Raw genomic sequence first — 22,059 nt, forward strand, 5'->3', positions numbered from 1 at the left:
ACTAGCTCATGTATGTCATTAGCCTCTATTGATTGATTAATTGGTTGAACAGATGGCTGTTTAAACACCTATATAAATTATAACCCAGCTCCAGTCTTACTGAAGGAACAATACTGTTTTTAAGCTGAGACAAACAAATTTATTTAAAAGTAATCATTAAAATTTGATTTATGAATGTGTATAGCCTATGTCATATATATAAACCTTGGTAATTCATTATATTTTAAACCTTTGTAAGGTATTTGATGCCAAGTGAGCAGACGTCCTTATTTTTATTGATTTGTTTGAATCTGTTCCAGAATAACACCAGACCAAGATGGAGTTTGCAGATTTTATCAAGACGCCAATGGTAAATAATGTAGTTTTAAGACAGAAATTTAAGAAAGCAGTTGATGGAACTTTGTGTATCACCGGACATCACTTGATTCTGTCTTCTCGTAATCAACATACTGAGGAACTCTGGGTAAGAAATAAGAATGTATACATTTATTTAATATATCATTAAAGAGTGACGCGTTTGATAAAAATAATAGCAACGCACACAGATGAAATTGGGCCCAGCGTAAACCTTTTGTAACTAAATTTATTTGAATATTATTTTTCTAATATATATTATTTTCAGTTGTTACATAGTTGTGTAGACAGTATAGAAAAGAAGCTAACAGGTTCTACTGGCACCCTGACTTTAAAATGTAAAGATTTTACTATTCTGTTCCTGGAGTTTCAGACAGTAGAGGATTGCCTTGATGTCTGTACCTCTATAGAACAACTCTCTAATCTAGGTAAGATCTAACAACTTTTCTATCTCAGTTGAGTTCAAATGACAACATTTTTAACCAATCAAATCAAGTCATGTAGGACTCTACTTTGGCTTTCTCTATCCTACAGTTTGTCATAGTTATCAAGGAACAGATCCTACTTGACACGTTTTTAGATATTTTTTGTTGATATTTTGACATCTGTAGATGTAAAACTTTTGATTTTATATCGTAGCTGATCTCGGAATGAAGTATCCCTTCTCGTATCGGCCTATGTTTGAGATATTAGAAGATGGCTGGCAAGCGTTTCCACCAGAGATTGAGTTTAACAGACAGAAAGAATGTGGAGAAGAATGGAGACTGAGTTATGTTAATAAAGACTATAAGGTGAATACTGCTTCCTTTTTTACATTAATACAAGAAAGATCTATGCTAAGAGACATTTGATCAAGGACCAGTTGGCAGAAAGGTTCTTTTGTTGTTTCTTTCATCATTAGCCCAATTTGATTTTTTTTATTTTCATTCCATATTGGATGATAGTTTGAACTATGCAAAACTCATAAATATTCATGTGTTTTTTTATTTTGTAGTTGTGCCCGTCGTATCCAAGTGTAGTTATAGTACCTAAACAGATAGAAGATGAGCTTCTACAACGCGTGGCCAAGTTTAGACATCATGGCAGATTTCCGGTGTTAAGTTATTTTCATAAAGATAATAAGGTAGGTCACAATTGTTGATTAAACAACTCTGATTAGCTACTAAGGATGATATTGATAATTTAAGAGTTATTGCCCTTGATTTCAGTCAGTATTAATGAGAAGTAGTCAGCCTCTAACAGGACAGAATGGTAATAGATGTAAGGAAGATGAGAAGCTGGTCAACTCTGTTTTAAGTCAGGGTAGACGTGGTTATATCATAGACACTAGAGCTCAAAGTGTAGCCAAGATGGCGCAAGCAAAGGGTACGTGATTAACTTTGAATTTGTCACAGGTAGGGATTGTGGGAGGGATATCTGTCTATCAAATGATGTAAGGTTTTGGCATTGATTTTACAAGGATAACAACTTAGGTTCACAAGGATCCTGTTTATCAGCTAGTACTTGGCCAAACATCTTGACTCAGATCTTCACTCATGTACAGTTTGGTCATCTGAAAAAAAAGTGACTTATTCAAAACTTCCACGCTGACCCAGATTAGAATCAACGACCACAGTTTGTGTGACATAACCAGGCATCACATGTTGTATGAAGTCGAAATATCCGTAAACATTTTGAGTTATTCAAGGGATCTCCTTTCCAGGTGGAGGCTACGAACCCGAGGCTAATTATTCAAGATGGCGAAGAATACATCAGCCAATCGAAAGACACCAAGCATTCCACGATTCTTTAATCAAAATGATAGAAGGTAAGAATTGTCGCTTCAAAACGACAAAACTGTATCAGAGAATGAGATGATAAATATTCATGGTGTCACATGGTTCTTCAAAGTAGCCAATCGGCAGGCTTACACGTAGCAATTTTATGGTTTGTTTTGTAAATATGAACAAACATGCTATTCCTTGCCAGGGTCCAATCCATTTATTGATAAGACGACATGGCTTAAACCAACCAATGGTTATCAAGATAACATTTGAAATATGTTTTTGCCAGGGACCAATCAATCAATGGAGAAGACGGCATGCTTTAACGAACCCACCTACCAAGGTAACATTATTACGATGTGACGTACTGACCTATGTTTCTGTATTATTTTCAGCTTGTAGTGATAGTAATTCTAGTATGGATAAATGGTTATCCAAGTTAGAATCTAGTAATTGGATGACTCATATTAAAGATATTTTAACATGTGCATGTGTCGTGGCTCAATGTATGGATAAGGAAGGTATGAGAGTTTTATTTTCTTGAGCATTTTAAACTATTATTTGTATGCTGGACATCTTAGAGACATAAAAATCAGATTTCAAAAGGCTAACAACTTATCCTGTCTGCCAGCAGGTTCTTGTTCAAACCTCTTGGCAATGAATTTTCCTGGATTACCCGTATTCATTTACAACTGAGTTAAGAACAATAAGGAAAAATGTTTGTTACAGATAATTTATTGAGTATTTTTGTTAAATAAACCTTTAAAAACAAAGCTCAATGTATTGAGCTTTAAAGTCCAAACAATTGGGAACTTCGGCCCTGACCTCTAGTAACCTCTAATGACCTCTCTATATGTTGTATATTTTAGGAGCGTCAGTGCTAGTTCACGGAGCAGATGGATTTGATACAACTCTACTAGTTACGTCTCTGGCTCAGTTAATCTTAGATCAAGATTGTCGAACTGTCTCTGGGTAAGTTCCTTTCAGGTTTAAACCATTAAGAAGTGTTTTTTGGAGCCTTGGGGGCTCAGTGAGTTTGACGCCTGCTTGAAAAATTAAAGGTTCAATCCAAGCGTAAGACTGACCCTCTTCATTTTATGCCCAATTAGTTGCAAAAAACTAGGAAATAAAATTCAAATTCTCTCCATAGAAAAACATACCTTAAAAATTCATAGAAAAAGGGAGGGATTGCTTGTTAATTTTTTTTCCTACTTTATTTCAGGTTTGAAGCGTTGATAGAAAGAGAGTGGATAAGGGGAGGTCACCCATTCCGAGAGAGATGTAGCAAGTCAGCGTATGCTATCAGTAAACAACGGAAAGAGTCGCCTGTCTTTATTCTATTTATAGATGCTGTGTGGCAGGTTCGTGGACTAGTTTCTTCTCTCAATTTCAACAACTAGTTCTAATGTTGTACTTTGGACAGTTTGAGTTTCGTTGAAAACAATTTTATCATATTATGCATTGGATTGGAGGAATTTTCAGCCTTTTTCTGTTACGTTTTCAGATCTTACAACAGTTTCCATGTTCGTTTGAATTTAACGAAGAGTTTTTGATATTTTTAATTCACCATGCTTATTCCTCACAATATGGTAAGTCTTTATTATTTTCTTCTTTCTGTAAACAAAAATTTGATTGCTGCTACCAATGTTTCGCCATTGTGTTGTTTTTGGGAATTTTTGGTTTTGTTTTGTGGTTCAATCATTAGTACTTGGTTTCTTTATATTATATTTACTTTTTAACATTTGGTATTTTAGGTACGTTTTTATGTAATAATGAAAAAGAAAGGATAGAACATAAAGTAACAACTAAAACTGTCTCTCTGTGGTAAGTCCATCATTTATTTGTTTGTTTTTTGCGTTGTATAATCAATGACAAATGACTAAAGCACTAGAACAAGATGCTTGATACACCTTAGCTTATTCTGTTGTAGGGCCGTCACAGACCTATACTTGACGTCCTACCAAGGTTATTTTCACTATGTCATGTACGTTTCAGGCAATTATTGACAAATCAGCAGTCCTGGTATCTAGATTGTCTTGTATTTATTAGGTTTAACAGAATAGTGGGATGTAAAACTCTATTTTAATTCTCTATTTCAGGTCGTTTATTAACAGACCTCAAGTTTTAAACCAGTATTTAAATCCCATGTATGAACCTAATCCAGTTGTTATCTGGCCGTCTGTTGCTCCTCAAAGTCTGGTTAGTATTTTATCGTATTTCTTTCCATGGGACTGCAGCATAAGATTAGCTATCTAAAACTAACTGTCCTGATGAGGATTGTATACCTGAAACCTGTGTCAGCAGCATGAGATGAGCTGTGCTCACACCCCCAACCAAAACTAACTTTCCTGATGAAGATTGTGTACCTGAAATATGTGTCTCCCCATCCAAAACTGGCAGCAAGATGAGATGAGTCGTGGTCAAACCTATCCTAAACTAGCTGTCCTGATGAGAACTTTATATCTGAAACACGTGTTACCAATACAAGATGAACTGTTATCAATACTCTATGATATATTTTCAGACTCTATGGAACAGTTTATATCTGAGATCTCATATTGATCAGACTCCACATGAAGACGCCTGGAGAGAAATCACCAAGACTCGAGAATTTGATAAAGAATTGAAAGCTAAAGCTGGAAAACTTAGAAGGTAAGGGAGGATTTTGGCAGTCTTAGATGATTCCATGTGATCTGGATATGTTAAAATGACAGAGCAAGAAGTAACTCTTTCTGTTTAAAATTTCCATAGAATTTTTCATACGTTAATTAGTCCAATAGGAAATAATTTTGTATTGTTCTTAGGTTTCATCTTTTGTGATTTGAATTTATTTTTAGACAACTTGCAGCATTAGAAAGAGAGGCTCTTGGTGCTGGCATTATACTTCCTGCTATTCCAGATGACCGGTAAAACACCAGTCAACAGAACCTCCTTTTCACCACACCGGTCTCGTACAGCTGAACTACAAAAAGACACATTCCTTGAATTAAATACATCATCAGTTACAATATAAAACACTGTTTTACGACTGGTAAATATTGATCCACTAATTTTGCTCTGTGTTTTCTGACATCACTGTTACAATAGCTAGAAATAATATCTGAGGCTCTTTGCAATAGATCATAAAATGTGAAGTTTTAGTTGAATTGAAAGAACTACAGACATGGTTTTATCATTACAACATCTGTGAATGTCACAAGCTATTACCAATGTTAAAATAATAGAATTTATAAAACAGTGTTATTAACTGACTGACTTGTTTTCGTGCAATATCTTTGTTTGTTATATATCATATAATATATCTTGTTGTGTAGGTTGTTATTCGAGCGTCTTATTCTCTATAGATAGTTGCCCTCCCTCTCACCATAGCGATCACCATTTGCAGTAACATGAGAGTTACAATCAAAACTTATGACAGCCATTTTTATTCGCAATCATACACAACTGGTAATCACTATGGTGACAGGGCCACTTAAGATGTAAATATTATTGTTGAATTTTGCATTTGTGTTAAACTAAAGCCAAAATCTTGAACCTTTGGTAATTAAAAGTGTGGCAGATCATAACTAAGCTGTTATTTGGAGTTGGCGAGAGCTAAATTTATCTTTATCTGTGATGTTGAGAGTTTTTCAAACAACTTCCAAGTAATAGTCAATTTTATGTGTAGATAGATTTAGAGATGTTTCTTGTAATCTGATTGGCTAGTGTGTGTCATATGCATAGATATCTCTTGTAATCTGATTGGCTCATGTGTGTCACATGCTTCACGCCACGATAGTCTTTTGATGCTAGCCGACTTGTATGTATTCCACGCATCAGTGTAGTTAATCAAATACTCTACACCGATTTTCTATTAGCAAGCTAGATTGTTTTCAATAAATTATGAAATTTAATTTGTTGTTTTTTTGCTCGTGTTTGGAAAAGTATATTGGAGATTGCTTATCAAATTAGCAATCTTTAATAAGTGCGGCCATTCTCATAAAGTCTTCAGGGTGATTCAGACACTTCACCTTCGGGTGAAGTCCTTATCAAGGCTTATCTCTGATTCTCATGCCATGGACAATGCTTCTAGGCATTAGTGTCTCAACTGCGATTATATGGTGTGGGTTTGAATCCTCCTCAAGGTATGAGGATGTGCCGGTGCCCTGCAAAGTCCACCTGGTATCGGCTTTCATCTCCTTATACCAACAAGAATGGACCCAAATCAAAACTGATCTTTAGAAAATTATTCTTTTATTTTGTTGTGTTCAACAAACAACAAAAACATACAAAACATTCCAAAATTTTACTTTATTCTGCAATCTAACAAGCTTTAAGCTGAATCAAATTTGAGCTTTATTACATTTAAGCTGAATCTCTGTACCATAATTTAATATGAGCTCTACTCCATGATTACTAGTAAGACTCGAGCATTTACAGTGTTTAACACAAATGATAATTCATTTAATTAAAGAAAATCATTTCATAAGAAGATAAATGGGCACTTTTAGTGTCCAATTCTAGAAAACTTCAGAACAAGAAAGATACATCATAGATCTAAATTTTAAACCAATCTGACTCTATCTCAGCCAAGATTTTAGAACATTGAGGCTTGACACATCTAACGTCACACAGATTGTACAACAAGCTATCAAAATCTAGCATTTAATTGATACAAATAAAGACAAGCATCACATAAATTCAGAAGGTAGGGTACCCAATTTCACGCATCTTTCAAAGTCTAGAATCCAATTAATTAAAAAAAAAACCATCACATTAAATCAGAAGATTGGTAGATAAATTTCATCCAGCTATCAAAATCTAGAATTCACTTAATTCAAATCATAAAGACAAGCATCATATTAATTCAAAAGGTCAGGAACCCAATTTCACACATCTTTTAAAGCTTAGGAATTCACTTAATAAAAAAAAAACACCCATCATGTTAGTTCAGAAGATCTGGTGTTAAATTTCGAGCAGCTCTAAGTTCACTGGGGTCATGTCCCACGCGAGTTGATCTCCGTGTTTGAGGACTGTCAACGTTTGATTTATTCCTACTCCTAACTGATATTTCCGAGTCTGTATCACTGACATGAGCAACGTCACTTTTTGATCTAGCACTACTCTGTGATGCTGTATAATATGACGAGTCCGATCTGCTCAACTTTGACGACTGACTGGATTGAGAAAATGAAGACCGTGAATCAGCATCTTCATCGTGGCTATCATCATCATCGTGAAATTTCGAATTAATCGTGATCTTTTTCGGATAAGAACTTTTCCGCGTACATAATGTCGTGGTTGGGTCTAATTTCTTATAGGGTCTGATATCAAATTCACGTGGAGAATTTCTGGTTGATATATTAAACGGAGTGATGTCACTTCCCTTTTCTCCTCTCAAGCGTTTTTTAGAGGGTGGCGAAACCTTCAGTTCTTCTGATTTCCCTTTCTTATTGAAACGTTTATAACTCGTGTCAGTGACATAGACATCTTCACCAGCCTCCGCGCATTCTGCAGCCTGTCTTTCAAACAATGTCTGTTGTTTTTTCCGAGAACGCATTCTCGATCCTTCCTTTCCTAAATCCACAATCAAACTATTTATAGACGAGACGTTTTTAAAACGATTTGAATGCGTACGTATTAAATGCGTGTTACATTCTGATTTGTTATAACTACTGAATTTACACATTTTACACTTGTAACGTTTCCAACCTAAATGACGAATAGCGTGGCGTCTGAGATTAGACACGTTACTAAATTCCAGACTACAATGTTTACACACCAGATTAGTTTCATTCACAATTTCTCGTAAACGTTTTGTATCCTGACACTCCAGTTTTTGATGGGTACTTGACTTCACTACGTATGTTCGATTGGATCGAACTTTCTCTGTTGGTAACCCTGGCAACTTGTCCACCCAAATTTCTTCCACTACATTAGACTTTCTTTTCACAGAACCAAATTCATGGAGGGTTTCATCTTTTATTTCTGAATTTGGAACAGATTTACGAACGACTGACGCGGGATTCTGTATTTCCAGAAATATTTCAGGTTTAACGTCTGTTTCATCATCTGAATTGTCGCTCCCATCTAACGAGGATGTAATCCCAGAATGCACCAGTTGATCTATGTCCATACGAGGATTTGCTACACGAGGTTTAAATCCTTTCTTTGATCGTGCTGTTGTCTTGACGAGGGGTTTTCGCTCCTGTGTATCTGTTGATGTCTCAGTGGCCTGTGACGATGTCGTTGATCCACCAGTTGGTAAAAGATTTGGAGGTGGGGGACTGACAACACGTCGACTAAATTTACACCCAGTTTTGTTTCTGGCCGTGGTTTTTACCAAGGGTCTCTTGATTTCAGTTGGCTCTGATTTGACTTCGGGGCGTTCCACCATAACTTTCCCATCTGTTGAAGGTGACGTAGAATCCGCAGATCTTTTTTTATCATCATTATCCAGTTGTTTTGAATCAGTGATGGTTTTTGAAGGACGTCCAGTTTTATCTTCTGACAGTTTTGACACCACTACTGTTGGAGATTTTCGAGCAATATGAGTCACCGATTTGGTGTTAGTACCAGGGGTTGAAGCTGACTTAGACCCAGAATTTAAACTGCTCTGACTAGCTGAAGTGAATACTGGTGATTTTCTCACCGTGTTGACGCTACTAACATTGGAACCGACCGATTTGGAAACAGTGTTAGTCACCGACGTGCACCCTTCGGTGAGACAAATTTTCCTATGATTTAACAAGTTCATTTTTTTGGCGAATTCTCGACCACAATTAGAACACACGTGGTCTTCCTTGCTCGGCGTCTGAAAACATGTGCTTTGAATAATGTCCCCTGGATCTGATTTGCTTGGATCTGTCTGAACTCTAATTGACGTAGAGGTCACCGTTGTGTTTTTGACATGTTGAATCTGTTCGCGAGCTGATAGACATTGCTCTGTGACTTCTTTCACAAAACTGCTTTTCTTTAATTTGGCACGCATCTTGTCAATTTGCAGCTTTGTTTTGTTGTGAGCCTTGGTCAAATGTCTTGTCAGACCAAAAATATAGAAAAAAACACTCTCACATAAAGGGCAAGGGAAAAATGTACGTTTTCCACAATGTGCATTCTGGTAGTGAATAATTAAAGTTTTTTTGGATCTGAATGCTGTGTTACATTCTAGACATTCTAACGTGTTAAAATCCATCTTGTTCTCGGCACTCGGACTTGGGCTTTCACTGTCAGACCGACCCTTCTTCCACGGCATGCCCTTCATTCCTTCTTTACATCTTAGAGTCATTTTCTTGGGTGGGGACAACACAGACTTGGGGTTTTGTTTGATTGAAACTTTCTCTGGACTGTTTTGATGTGCGTTTAAGGATCCTGAGGTGTTTCCTTCCAAGGCGGATTTTAAAAGCATTGATTTCAACGTTGCCGTGGGAGACGACTGCAAGGGGGATAACTTTGACGTGCTTGGTATTGAAGACTCGGAAGCTTCAGACGCCAAACTCATTGTTTCTTCTAGTGCTTCCGGAACACCGGGGGTTACTGTCACTTTCATGGCTTTAGTGGTGTTAGGTATGGGTTCAAAGGTCAAGGTCTGAGTTTTGGCTGCTTCGCGTTGTTGTTCTATTTTATCTGCTGCCTGAGAAAAGAGTTTATAAGCTGCTGAATGACCTAGGGAACCATCTTTAAGTTGTTGAACCGTACTTTCCAGAGATCTACTGCCAGACTTTTTCTGTTTCTGTTGTTTAGTGTCGTCCGGCATTTCTGGATGAACTACGACCGTTTCTTCATCAGGGTGAACTAAATTCAAATAATCATCAGACTGTTGAAAGGCCAGGGTACAATAAACACGTTTGTGAGCTACGAAGTTGGCCAGAGATCGGAAAAGGTTACGACAAACTTTACATTCTAGGATGTAATCACACTCGCTGTACAGAAGACAGCGTACTTCCGGAGAACCATAATGAATTCCTTTTAAAATCTGTTCTATCATATTACCAGATATCTCGATGGCTTTTCTTATAACAGAAATATCAACATCGTTTTGATCTTCATCGTCAGACATCTTGAATGTTTTCTGGGATCTGAAATAAATAATAATAATTAGCTGACTTGAAAATTAAATGAATGGAGTTTTACGTCCTACTTTACTATACTTATTATATACTTAACTAATTGGGCTAATGAAGACGGGTAACCGTATGCAGTATGCAATAAGGGGAATTTTGTCAGGACAGCGGAATTAGCCCACTCTTTTCTATTTTCAACTGTCGAGCTGACTTTAACATTGTTCATAGATGTCATATGTTGAATAGCTACTCAGATTTGTGTCATCTTACTACTTTCTCCTTTGTTGGCTCAAACATTATTTCTTTCCAAAGCCACCAAACTTTCGTCCTTGCAACATTAAATAGAAAAGATTGTAGACACATAGACTGTCTAGAAATTTCCATTAGATTACACTTAAAGCACTAAGCAGAATATTTAAATTCTCTGTCAAAAGAGTTAAATGACCTTAATGCAGCTGTCTACAAAGTGTTCAATAATTTTATTTCAGTGCTGCCTGGAAATGTGTCACTATCTACAAGCCTTCATTTTCACTATCAAAGCCAAGACTGAGTCTAAAATACGATAGTTTAATTATGAAATCTACCCACCGATTCCTTCCTTACTAAGTGAAAGTGTGGAGAGGCCAAGGCGTGCACAATTTCAAAGGCAGATCATCATCGATATTTCAGTAATCTGGATTAAGGTCGGACATATTTTTGTCGATTCTTAATCAAAAATGTAGAGACAACCTATCTGTAACGATAAGTTCGCCCATATTACCTTTTAAATTGTTAAATTTCTTGATTTTTCACCTTCGACAGCGTAGAATAATTTCTAGTGCACCCAAGCCTCGCTCGGCATTCTGGGTAGACAGTGACGTCATACGGGCACCTGCAAAATGGCGATGCGAGTTCAGACAAGCAGACGAATTCGGTGTTTTTAGTTGTAAATGGTTAGAAAATGACGATGACAGGTGCTCTCTGTGGCTTCAAATTGCAGTTTTAATGTGAGTGAACCCATCTACATTTCCATCTTAACGGATCACTCGTCACGATCACATTTCTTGAAGTAAAAAGTTTGGAAATTTTCAAAAATAAAAACAAATGCCATAGGCTGATTATTTACTAATGATCGAGCAAATTAGGTTTATAAATTAGGCTAATTTGGTCATCCATTGATTATAATTGAATTGCTGTCATTAGTTTGGACCCTGGGCCTACTGTTAGTTCCTATTCTAAGCTTATAGGCCAAGAATAGGCCTAGCCAATGGTTAATTGAGTAACTAAATACATCTAAGGTTCTACTTTCAGTTTCAAAAGATAATAAAAATCAACCTTTTTTAATCTTCAACTCTACAAGACTGTAAATTTGGAATAAATAGAGCTTGAAAAAAGGTCTAATTGTTTGAATGTTGTAGATCTACTTGTTCCTGATGCTGATTTCTAGTCCTGCCGTGTCAATGGCCTAATTATTTTATTTTTGAATATTTAGATTAAGCTGGCCCTGGTATGATATGAGTTGAATAGCAGTATAGATGATCAGTAATTAGAATGGCAGGCAAGCCATCATCCAGCTGTTTAGTAGATTGGGAAGTTTTGATTCCTCTTGGTCCAACTTTAGCTTTTCATGTGGGTAAGTAGCTTGATTAATCAGTGTTTTAGTTGTGGGTCAGTCAAGATGGTCAGTTGCTCCCCAAACAAAATACCTAGATTTTATAACCTGTTTTCTCCCCCTGTCAGTGATACTGGCTAGAGGGCCTGAGATGGAAAAATGATTCAGGTTCATTAATAAAATTCATTGCCCACTTCATGGTCTTTTCAGGATGTGTTGTGAATAATTCTGTGTATCTACATGGTGGTATTGAAATCAAGGGCAGTAACTCTCCATGTAATAAGTTATATAAACTAGATCTAGAGTCGTTGATATGGAACCAGATTGTAAGCCCTGATAGCCCAGTTTTAAGTCATCATGCTTGTCTAGTTAGAGATGATAGGTTAGTATTTGAAACAATTTCGTCTACACATAACTGTTTAAACTAGGCTCCTTATCAATAATAGATGGAACTGTAGTTCACTTTATCCAAATATCTTTTTGTATAGAGATGTCATTGTCGTTTGAACCATGACCTCTCAAATGAATAAATATTTACTCATAATTCTAGTCAACTCGGCTGTTAATGAGTTAGGATAGAAAGATCAATTCCAAAATGTTTAGCTAAGGACCAGCTGGTAGAATCCTTGTGAACCTAAACTGTTATCCTTGTAAACTTAATGCTAAGATGTTTAGCCAAGGACCAGTCGGTAAATAAGATCCTTTGTGAACCTAAGTTGTTATGTAACGTTTTGTAAACTTAATGCAAAGATGTTTGGCCAAGGACCAGTCGGTAGATAAGATCCTATGTGAACCTAAGTTGTTATCATTGTAAAATATAATTGTGTGTTGTATTATATATTTAAAGGTATATGATAATAATAGGAGGATGGGATGGTAAGAGTAGAGGTAGTAGAGTGTATGTGTATGATACAGTAGAGAACAAATGGTCTGAACCTCCCACTACTGGCTTCCCTGAAGATGGTGGTCTAAGTTCTCATACTGTAAACGAACTCTCAGATGGCAAGATATTAATAGTAGGACGAGATGGAAGTCTACGTATGCAGAGACGTCATGGTAACGCTTATCTGATGGCAGGTATGTTATAATGATTTTGTTTGATCGCTCTGTGTCTGTAACCATACTCCATCTATATGGTTGGTTATTCCCCTGTTTGACAATCTTACTAAGTGTATAATCAATTCTGTATATCTATCTGTTTTCCCTTAGATTTTACCCCATTGCATACTGCCACTGTCTTATGAATAAAATGAGGAGCAAACCATTGTCCTTATTTCTACTTCATATTTTGTCTCTTTTTCAGGAGATCAAACCTCAGGTTTTAAATATTCAGAATTCAGTAATTCAGTGACATCACGGTCCGGTCATACAACTTCTATTATCGGTACGAAAGTTTTTATTATTGGTGGTAGAAGTGATAAACTCGTAGACGTGTACACAGGATATTCAAATAAATACACTCATGCTAACTCTGTTATAGAAAACTTAGTATCAGCAGCAGGAAAACTCAAAGCATTACACAAATTTCCAAGTGGACGCAAACATCACATATCCTTACCTGTACCTGGGGGACTATTTCTTCATGGTGGAGAGACATTTGACGGGAAGTGTCGTGAACCGGTGGGTGATATGTATTTAATGACTGTCAAGCCTGTGGGTAATTTTTATAAGCTGGGTACGAGTAGTGTAGGACGGAGTGGCCATGTTTGTTTAGTTTATAAAGATAAAGTATTACTACATGGTGGAATCTCAGGGAAGAATTCCTCCATCCGATGTGAAACTTTTGAATTAAAATTGAAATTTTAAAACAGTTTTGTCTCCATTAAATCTTTTAAGCCTAATTCTGTATCCAGTAAAACAGATATGCTAAAAGTATAACGTTGTTTAAATGAGACAATAAACCATGGCTCTGTTGTACTGTAGGCTGTACACAATAGGCATCCCTCAACGCACAGAATTTCCCCTATACACATACTTTCCTGTCCCGGAAACCACAATCAGATTCAGAAAAGTGTAATGTAAAAACCCCTCTCAGACCTATGAAATTTGTAGAATTTAAGTGTAGTATGTCTATAACTAGCGTAGTTAATACTATTGCATTCCAATATATGCATGTATACCTTTCCATTTGATCAATAAATATATCTAAAACGTCGTGTATGTATTCAGTTAGGGACGAATTTTAGAGAATGTATTTGTAGGCTGTAGCATAGAAAATATTTTTAAATCGGGTTACTTCCCTTACACCGTAATTGTCACTATGTATAGGACTGACTATATCTTCTGAATGTATATTCTAGCTTACTTCCAGTCCAATGTTTGGTGCCAATAGCTTTCCCTGATGATTGCTGTGTCTACTAGAGATCTGTAGATGCCTCTAATGTTGGCAACAGTCGGTTATAGACAGGTCATCTCCTAAGGACTTCCCAATTCATATTCTTATTTAAAAACGGCTCTATCAAACTTTGCAATTTCGGAATATATTTTTTTTCTGTTTGCAGGGAATTTGAAGAGAATCAAGACACAGTACAGTTCAAACGTTTTCTTCAAAGGTGGGTAATATAGAATATGATCTTAAAAAGGGTAAAGATAGCTTAAGCTTAAATACGCTTAAGTTACCACAGAAAAAAATCTACACGTAGGCCTATATCTCTACGTTACAAATAGAGAGTAGACCTATTGTATAATCCCATTTAAACATCATCTAAGGCCATTCAGGCCAGTTAGTCAGTATGTAAGAGTTATTCATATCAAGTAATGGGGTAAGCCAATGGGCAGGGGGAAGGAAAAACTGAGGGTAGCGAAGATTTTATACAGGTCTACGAAAACTTGCTAATAAACCCACCATCTACCACCATTATATTTGCCTTTCGAAGACTGATAATACAGGCCATTTGAATAATATTCCTCCACTGCGTGGAGCCATTCTCTTGGATTGTATTGTTACTGTACATCTTTCCATTTGATCAATGAAATAATCTAAAGTATCAGATATTCAGTTGTAAAAGCGTGGGTCGTGTTATATAAGGTACGGATTTTGAGAAAGTAGCTGTAGTTTGTAGTATAGAAAATATTTTTAAATCGAGTTACTTCCCTTACACAGTAACTGACTTGCATATAATGCACTGTCGGTATCTAAGCCCTGTAGGCTCCTAGGCCTATCTTAAGTTTAATAAAGGGAAGGCGCTGTTGATTTACGACGAAATGCTTTATTGCACAGCTCTTGAGCCATTTTAACAAAATAAATGTCATCAATACGATACACAAAAAGTCAGTTAGCATCTACCATAGCGTGGAAGCTATCACATTGTCTATTACCGCTCACTAGTTCTCTAAAGCAGAATTTATTTGATCCAATTTTGTCATTTTGAACATTGAAACTCGATAGAAATAGTGAAATTTACACAGTGTTACTCATATTTGCCAACAAACTTTCGAGTAATGCCTGAACATCTTGAGCTGTCGGTTCGGGTGCGGTGTTTCCTCCGGTTGGTTGACCACCAATTGTTGGTTGTCCACCAGTCCAGATGGTTGTCCACCAGTAGATGGTTGTCCGCCAGTTGTTGGTTGTCCGCCAGTAGTTGGTTGTCCGCCAGTAGATGGTTGTCCACCAGTTGTTGGTAGTCCGCCAGTTGTTGGTTGTCCACCAGTAGTTGGTTGTCCACCGGTTATTGATTGTCCACCAGTTGTTGGTTGTCCGCCAGTAGATGGTTGTCCACCAGTAGATGGTTGTCCGCCAGTAGTTGGTTGTCCACCAGTTGTTGGTTTTCCGCCAGTAGATGGTTGTCCACCAGTAGATGGTTGTCCACCAGTTGTTGGTAGAGACGATGTGGCCTGTGGTCGAAGTCTTGACTCCATCGCAGCAGTTCCAATCATGCCAGATTTCACCTCGCGGAAAACTACTGACAATTTGTGTTCGTGCTCGCTGATCAATTTCAAAAATTCTTGCAACATTTCAGCCGTCTTTGTGTACCCCTCCTAAATTAAAAAAAACGAATCCATTAATGCCACAAACACTTGAAATTTCAGACTAATTTTGACTAAAAGCAAATTTCTAAATCTTTATATTTTTTATTAAGGCAAAGTAGACTATTATTACACATCGAGACTACATTTAAAACAAATTATAATAAAACTATTGATAAAAATGGACTAACCGCCAAGGCCTCTAAGGCATCTCCCTTTATTTCCAGTTCTGTAGCTAATACGTCATTCTTGGCAGCTTCGGCAATATCTGCCCTCACTTCCAGTATTCCAGCTTGGGCTTCGTAATCAGCGGCGATCGACATGTAGGCATTTATAATATTCTGGAGCGAATTTTTAAAACTAGTTGAGTCGGCTCCATATTGGGCGTAGGCTGCTTCCAGTTTCCCTGAAAAATATGAAAAATGTCGGTCAGCAAGAGTCGAAAAAACAGATACCTTAAAACTATAGATAGATCTAGTTTACTGACAAACGAATGAAATATCGGTTAGCTACAATCCACTACAATACCACTACAGTGTTTGTTTCTATTTAATTGTATATCGACTAGGCGTTGGATCTCTATTCAAAGAAGTGGTGCGATTATATGAAATTAAACATGTAAAGCAAATTTTGGAGGGTCCACATTAAATTTATTGGTATTGGATTAAGCTAGTGCTAAGATAGGTATATGCAGAGGCAGTTTTTGATAGTTCAGTGACTTTTGAGTGTCCACATTTATTGATAAAGTGTCCTGGCTTACCTAGAACTTTAGTTGAGTCCAAACTGGAACCCGGAATAGTTTCCACAGACAGAGGAGCAGTAATTATAGAAACAGGTACAGTTAGTACAGCTGTACTGAAACTGATAATTAACGCAGTTACTAACACTTTCATCGTGGCTATGATCTATCTATCCTCTGACCCGCAGGGAATTCCTGAAAAAATACGACATATAAATACGGCACAGGAAGAATGAGAAAATATCCTCAATTGCAGCCGAAAAATTGCTAGTTTCTTTTTAATCAAAAAGGATATAAAAAGAAGCATATTTTCAAAATAAATAAAATAAATCGCGGCGTAAGACAAGGTTACCTTTTGTGATCATCTCCATTATTATTAATTGTTTAATTATTTTTAACCTGGACTAGCCTTTGCCATTATTTTTAATACATATGAATATTATATTCACCGAAATTTTTCAAAAATTTCTCGAAAAACTTTGCCGAGAAAAAGTCCCCAAACAAGCACGCCCTGTCCCGGGCTTATTGGTCAATGGGGCCACGAAATGTGCCGAATTCCATTCTTCTCAATCAGAGGAATATATTCAAGTGAAATGTTTTAGAATTTATCAGACAAAGACATAGTTTTAAAAAGAAAAAAAAATGTAATCGCGGCGTAAGACAAGGTTACCTTTTGTGATCATTTGTATTAATATTAAGTGTAGATGTATTTTAAAGTAATATAAATTCGACACAGCAAATTTCGGATACTATTAATCAAAGAAATACTGATTTAAATTACCTCTGATCCAAATACATAGTTAAATAACACAATACTATAAATACCAACCATTAAAACAACAAGAATTCAGATTTTATAACCTCTACTTACGTAACGATTTGATGATTTGATAATAATCTTTTGAAATGAAGTTCACGTATGAATTAATTGATTATGTCGAGAACAGAAAAACAAAAACGTGTACAAGCTTACCTTTGTTTTATCGAAAAGATATTGATAAATGTATGAAAAATCCGAAGTATTGCTTTTATTACGTTCAAATTTTGAATTTATACAATTTATGATTGATTATTTAAAATAAAAGAAATAAGAAAAAAGTTGACAGTCCTACCAATAAGAGTTACAGATGAGAAAAAGGGTGAAGTCTGGCAAGTGTTTGATCATGTTGATGTTTTTAAAGACTGATGCAGACACGATCTTTCCATCACGTTTCAAACCACCCGCTTCTAATTCTGTAACTGTTTAAAATATTGAAATCTGGACTGGAAACAGTCCGAAATATTCTGCTTCGTAAATCAATACTCACTTTTATATATTTGTAAACTAGGCCTCCTTTTCAGTGCGTCCACATAGCAGTAGTGTTTCCCAGAAATGAGGCTGGCCCGGCTAGACCACCACCCCCACCCTTAATTGACAATGCCCCTAATTGGCCCCATTACCGAATACCCTGAAACGCCACTACCAAATAGCTATTAATGTTATTTGGTATTTTGGTTTGTCAACTCGGCATCGCTTTCAGAGAGTTCACATAGCTAATACTATTACTATTATTTGGATACTGACGAAGTGTTCGGATGATCTACATATTATTTTTAATGTCGAGGTCATTCGTCATTGTCAGTTAAAGTCAAATTCTGATAAGTTTATGACCCTAGTATTCTGATAGAAACCACCATTCTATTCTTACTCAGGTAGTTTTATTTCTGGTCAAAAAAATTCCACAAAATTTGTGATTTATGAGTCAGGTTTCAACCTAAGATATTTTTTAAGTTTTATTTAATTTGATTAAAATGTAAATCTGGATCTTTTGTTCTCTTTTTTTATCACACAATTCATGCATTGTTTTTTTAGTTTTTATTATTTGATTCAAATGCAGTTCTGGATATTTCGTTTCCTGGATTTTTTCTGAATATTACTATATAAGTCATCCATGGATGGCAAGTGCGGTAGCATCTATCATCCAGTCCTACATCAATGCTTTCTTACAGATGAGGTAATATATGTCTTGGTGTCAGAGACTGCAAGTGCAATAACCCACAGAAAAATCGAGAAAAACGAAACGTTAAGGTCAATATTTGGAATAGATTGTACGTTTTGGAATGGAATATACAGAGGTGTCTTCAGTTTAGTTGTACTTTGTAATCAAGGTCACGAGGAACTGTCGTGTCGGATCCTAGAAATATTATACTGTTCATAGCAATATCATAATAATTAACACTATATGCTAAATACATCTTCAAAAGGTCAAGCTATTCGGACTTATACCTTGACCTTTCTTGTAATGTAGCGATTTGATTGGATTGTACGCCATCTAATAAGCCAATCAGAGCTCTCGACAGAAGTGCAAGATGACTACAATAAATCCTCGTGGTTATATTGAAAATATTGACCCGAAAAACAAAAAAGAAAACCTTATTTTTTTCATTTTTATAGTATTTTAGTTTTGTGGTCAACCGACTTAGAAATATCTAGCATATTAATGCAATATCGTCTGGTGCCTTGGGCAAGATTAAAAACAGATTGCAACAAATCACGGAAATTTATTAGTTTTTTTGTAATGTAAATCTTTGATTTTGAACAATTTCTTTCTGATTGATGTCATGTCGTTATTTAAATGTTTTGATCAAAAAACAAAATAATGTAAAAATAACTGTGGTGACGCAGTTTTGAGTAATGCGGATTATGGACTATCGTCACAATGTCTTCACAAACTATTGCGAACTTATATCTTGACTATAATAGCCACTTCTTGTATCACAGAATACAACGATTTGATTGGATTGTTCGCCAGTGAATAGAGCCAATCAGTACTCATTATGGCTTATGGTTTACAGACTTTCTATCGCGGACTCTGGTTGGTTGTATTCGCTGGCGAAAAATCTGATATGCCTTGAAGGTATTGTAAAGAGGTTTTTAAAATTTTTTATGTGTATCTGGGACACTGATAATATCAATTACACCATTCGGATTCTCAATCAGACGTCACACATGAATAAGGTAGATAATCTCTTATAAACCCTTGTCAATATATGCGTAAGAAGTGTATCATCTGTTGAAACAAGACTGTTTAACATTACAATTAGAAATATCAAAACAGAACCTGAACGAGTTTCACGCTCTGCAATCTTCAGACAACTGACCTATTTCAGTCTGCGTTGTTACAATTTAATTCATACTTGCTACTTCTTTAATGTAAATTAAGTCACACGGATGAAAATTTGATGAAAATGCAAAATTTAGTTTCACTTGAATTATTTAGAAATGAATAAACCAAATAAAAACGGTAAAGTGGGTTGTCGAAAAACCAGGTTTGCTAATGAAAAGATCTGATCTAGAGCGGAAAGATTGCTCCAAACTATGAGACTGACATGTAACTATTGAGTCGCGGAGTAGATTTAACAGAAGCAAGATGAAGACGTCCTTATATCTCACCGCACTGGTTGTTTTCGCAGTTCTTGGTTCCGTTGCTTCCATCTCTAGAGGCCAATTCGTTCTAAGAGAACTGATACGAGAGTTACAAGACACAAAAGCCGGTACGTATTTTCATTAATTCAATGTTTAAGGATCCTCGTTGTTTCATCTTCACAATGTCAAGGTATTAGACGAAGTTGGTTATAGCTTGACGTTGATTGTGAAGACGAAGTTCGTAATAGCTTATCATTGTGAAGATGTCGTTGTTTAGGTGGAGCTTGCTGATTACAGATTCATGATTTGCTCGTTGAATACGGATATATCCCAAATATAAGGCCCTTTTTGCATACGTCTTAATTTGGGGGCTAAATATTCGTGATATGCTTGTTGAATAAGGTACCTTTTGAGTTGGTTGTATATCTTTGTATTTTTATGGCATGATTGCTTCTGAACTTTTCATTAGAACTTTGATGTTAATATAATCTTTGTGTGATGTATAGAAGTACGAAGTATGTAATAAATTTAGAAGTAGTATATTTTGTGTTTAATGATATGAATATATCAGAATATACGTTCTAAATTTCAGATAAACCAGTCACAACTAAACTCGACTCTAGCAAAATTGAGGATGAATTGGCCAAAGTCGGCTATTTTACTGGTTTGAAAAATGACGGTGATCAGGGAGTTACTATAGAGGATGGTGATCAAGCAGGCACCCTAGGGCAAGAAGGCGAAACTATAGAGGAAGTCGAAACTATAGAGGAAGTCCACCCAGCGGAAGAGGAAGTCGAAACTATAGAGGAAGTCGAAACTATAGAGGAAGTCCACCCAGCGGAAGAGGAAGTCGAAACTATAGTGGAAGATCAAACAGCGAGAAAGGAGGCAGGAGGCGACACTGTAGGGGAAGAGGACACAGTAGAGGAAGTTCACACAGCAGACGAAGAAGCAGAAGACGAGCAGGAAGACTTTGAAGCAGATGATGAAGCTTTTGGACTAGAGGAACACAATGAGAACACGCTTGTACCTGTTGTTGGAGATGAAGAGATGTCGTCACATTCACGGCCCAGCACGTTCGAAGAGTCCGCCGTTAAAATGACACATTTGCTCGACAACTTAGTTAGAATGCTGTCTATGAGAGCTGACAGTTTGGACAGAATTGACAAGGTTCTGATGGACGGCCCCGACGAGGGATATCCCGGTACAGTGAAACTCGTCGAAAAACAGGAAAAACTGGAAATCATGGCTGCTAAAGTGCGAGAAATGGAGCAAGTTTTGAGTAAGTTCTTCGATGATGTGTTCGACCGCTTTGACGATTTCCTTTCTGATTCTGGAGGTGACCAAATTAAGGCCGAGTCCCACAAACCTGAGAAGAGCAAGCCCTAACCTGCTATCGAAAATAAATCTGTACCACCAACATCCCTGTCCAAAAAATCAGAGAGCTCAAAGGTGGAACAGAAGAAGCTGTTGGAGCGATTACTGAGTGCTCTAGCTTACTGACATGGTGACCTTCCAGAACACCTAATTCCACTTTGCAGCTGAGCTGACCAGCTTGTCATCTCTTTTGTTCATCTGCTATTTTCTACTAAGTTAAGCGACTAATCTGAACTTGAAAACGGAAGTGAATATTAAAGATAAAAGTGGATTCGTCCAGGATGTAGTTGTGATATAGAAATTGTGATTTTTTCATTTTTTCCTACTTAATCTCCGTATTCTTTGTTATTTTTACTTCTTTTCTAATAAATTGCTTTTATTAATGTTGTATTTCCTTGTTCATTTTTAATGTGGCGTTTCAATGAATCGTAAAGGGAAGGGCTGCGACGGAGCGGGGTAGCCCCAACTGAAACGCCCCAGGCTAGAGAGGCTTTACTCTCCGTAAAAATAAAACTAAAGTTCTCATCGATTCTCCAATCCACGAATATAGAAAAGTACTAGGATATATCTTGACACCTCTAATTGACATTTCATGTTGGGAGAATGAAAAAATTCCCAGTTCAAAATAAACTCATTTCAGATAGGTATGACCTTATCTTCACGAGGTCAAGGTATTACAAACTGCATCTAATACCTTGACTTCATTAGGATATTTTCATGGATCATTGAAGTTTGAATGTAGCGATTTGATTGGATTGCAAGGGAGCGGAAAATAGAACGCAGTACCCAATATTTTGGTACTGCTGTAGCGTTATTCATTT

General features: G+C 36.5%; 5 protein-coding genes across 5 annotated transcripts; 3 read left to right on the forward strand and 2 right to left on the reverse strand.

Annotated features, from left to right (window-relative positions):
• Positions 1-316: 316 nt before the first annotated feature.
• On the forward strand, positions 317-4,773 carry LOTGIDRAFT_129928 (hypothetical protein; the record flags this gene model as incomplete). The annotated part of the gene is made up of 13 exons (XM_009065029.1): positions 317-463; positions 623-782; positions 994-1,145; positions 1,349-1,477; positions 1,563-1,719; positions 2,057-2,161; positions 2,513-2,638; positions 2,987-3,089; positions 3,340-3,478; positions 3,622-3,706; positions 3,872-3,941; positions 4,217-4,316; positions 4,642-4,773. The coding sequence occupies 13 exons, from the start codon at positions 317-319 to the stop codon at positions 4,771-4,773; spliced, it is 1,605 nt and encodes a 534-aa protein (XP_009063277.1).
• A 2,268-nt stretch (positions 4,774-7,041) lies between these two features.
• LOTGIDRAFT_167533 (hypothetical protein) lies at positions 7,042-10,155 on the reverse strand (the record flags this gene model as incomplete). Its single annotated transcript, XM_009065030.1, has 1 exon — positions 7,042-10,155. One exon carries the CDS (start codon positions 10,153-10,155, stop codon positions 7,042-7,044), a length of 3,114 nt encoding a protein of 1,037 aa, XP_009063278.1.
• Positions 10,156-11,039: 884 nt separating this feature from the next.
• LOTGIDRAFT_235620 (hypothetical protein) lies at positions 11,040-13,559 on the forward strand (the record flags this gene model as incomplete). The annotated part of the gene is made up of 5 exons (XM_009065031.1): positions 11,040-11,145; positions 11,631-11,771; positions 11,961-12,132; positions 12,598-12,827; positions 13,054-13,559. The coding sequence occupies exons 2-5, from the start codon at positions 11,690-11,692 to the stop codon at positions 13,554-13,556; spliced, it is 987 nt and encodes a 328-aa protein (XP_009063279.1). The 5' UTR covers positions 11,040-11,145; positions 11,631-11,689.
• Positions 13,560-14,939: 1,380 nt separating this feature from the next.
• Positions 14,940-17,463, reverse strand: LOTGIDRAFT_235621 (hypothetical protein). The gene is made up of 4 exons (XM_009065032.1): positions 17,429-17,463; positions 16,477-16,650; positions 15,908-16,122; positions 14,940-15,728 (listed from the first exon to the last, which is right to left on the reverse strand). Exons 2-4 carry the CDS (start codon positions 16,607-16,609, stop codon positions 15,165-15,167), a joined length of 912 nt encoding a protein of 303 aa, XP_009063280.1. The 5' UTR covers positions 16,610-16,650; positions 17,429-17,463; the 3' UTR covers positions 14,940-15,164.
• A 2,386-nt stretch (positions 17,464-19,849) lies between these two features.
• LOTGIDRAFT_235622 (hypothetical protein) lies at positions 19,850-21,616 on the forward strand. Its single transcript, XM_009065033.1, has 2 exons — positions 19,850-19,989; positions 20,454-21,616. The coding sequence occupies exons 1-2, from the start codon at positions 19,866-19,868 to the stop codon at positions 21,248-21,250; spliced, it is 921 nt and encodes a 306-aa protein (XP_009063281.1). The 5' UTR covers positions 19,850-19,865; the 3' UTR covers positions 21,251-21,616.
• Positions 21,617-22,059: the final 443 nt, after the last annotated feature.

Source organism: Lottia gigantea (assembly GCF_000327385.1).
Source record: "Lottia gigantea unplaced genomic scaffold LOTGIsca_67, whole genome shotgun sequence".
Lineage (NCBI taxonomy): Eukaryota > Metazoa > Mollusca > Gastropoda > Lottiidae > Lottia > Lottia gigantea.

Coding starts and splice junctions, on each gene's coding strand:
- LOTGIDRAFT_235621 (XM_009065032.1), bottom strand. CDS start 16,609: ATGAAAGTGTTAGTAACTGCGTTAATTATCAGTTTCAGTACAGCTGTA. Junction 16,123..16,476: donor GGACTCAACTAAAGTTCTAG/GTAAGCCAGGAC, acceptor CATATTTTTCAG/GGAAACTGGAAGCAGCCTAC. Junction 15,729..15,907: donor ATGCCTTAGAGGCCTTGGCG/GTTAGTCCATTT, acceptor TTTTTAATTTAG/GAGGGGTACACAAAGACGGC.
- LOTGIDRAFT_235622 (XM_009065033.1), top strand. CDS start 19,866: ATGAAGACGTCCTTATATCTCACCGCACTGGTTGTTTTCGCAGTTCTT. Junction 19,990..20,453: donor GTTACAAGACACAAAAGCCG/GTACGTATTTTC, acceptor TCTAAATTTCAG/ATAAACCAGTCACAACTAAA.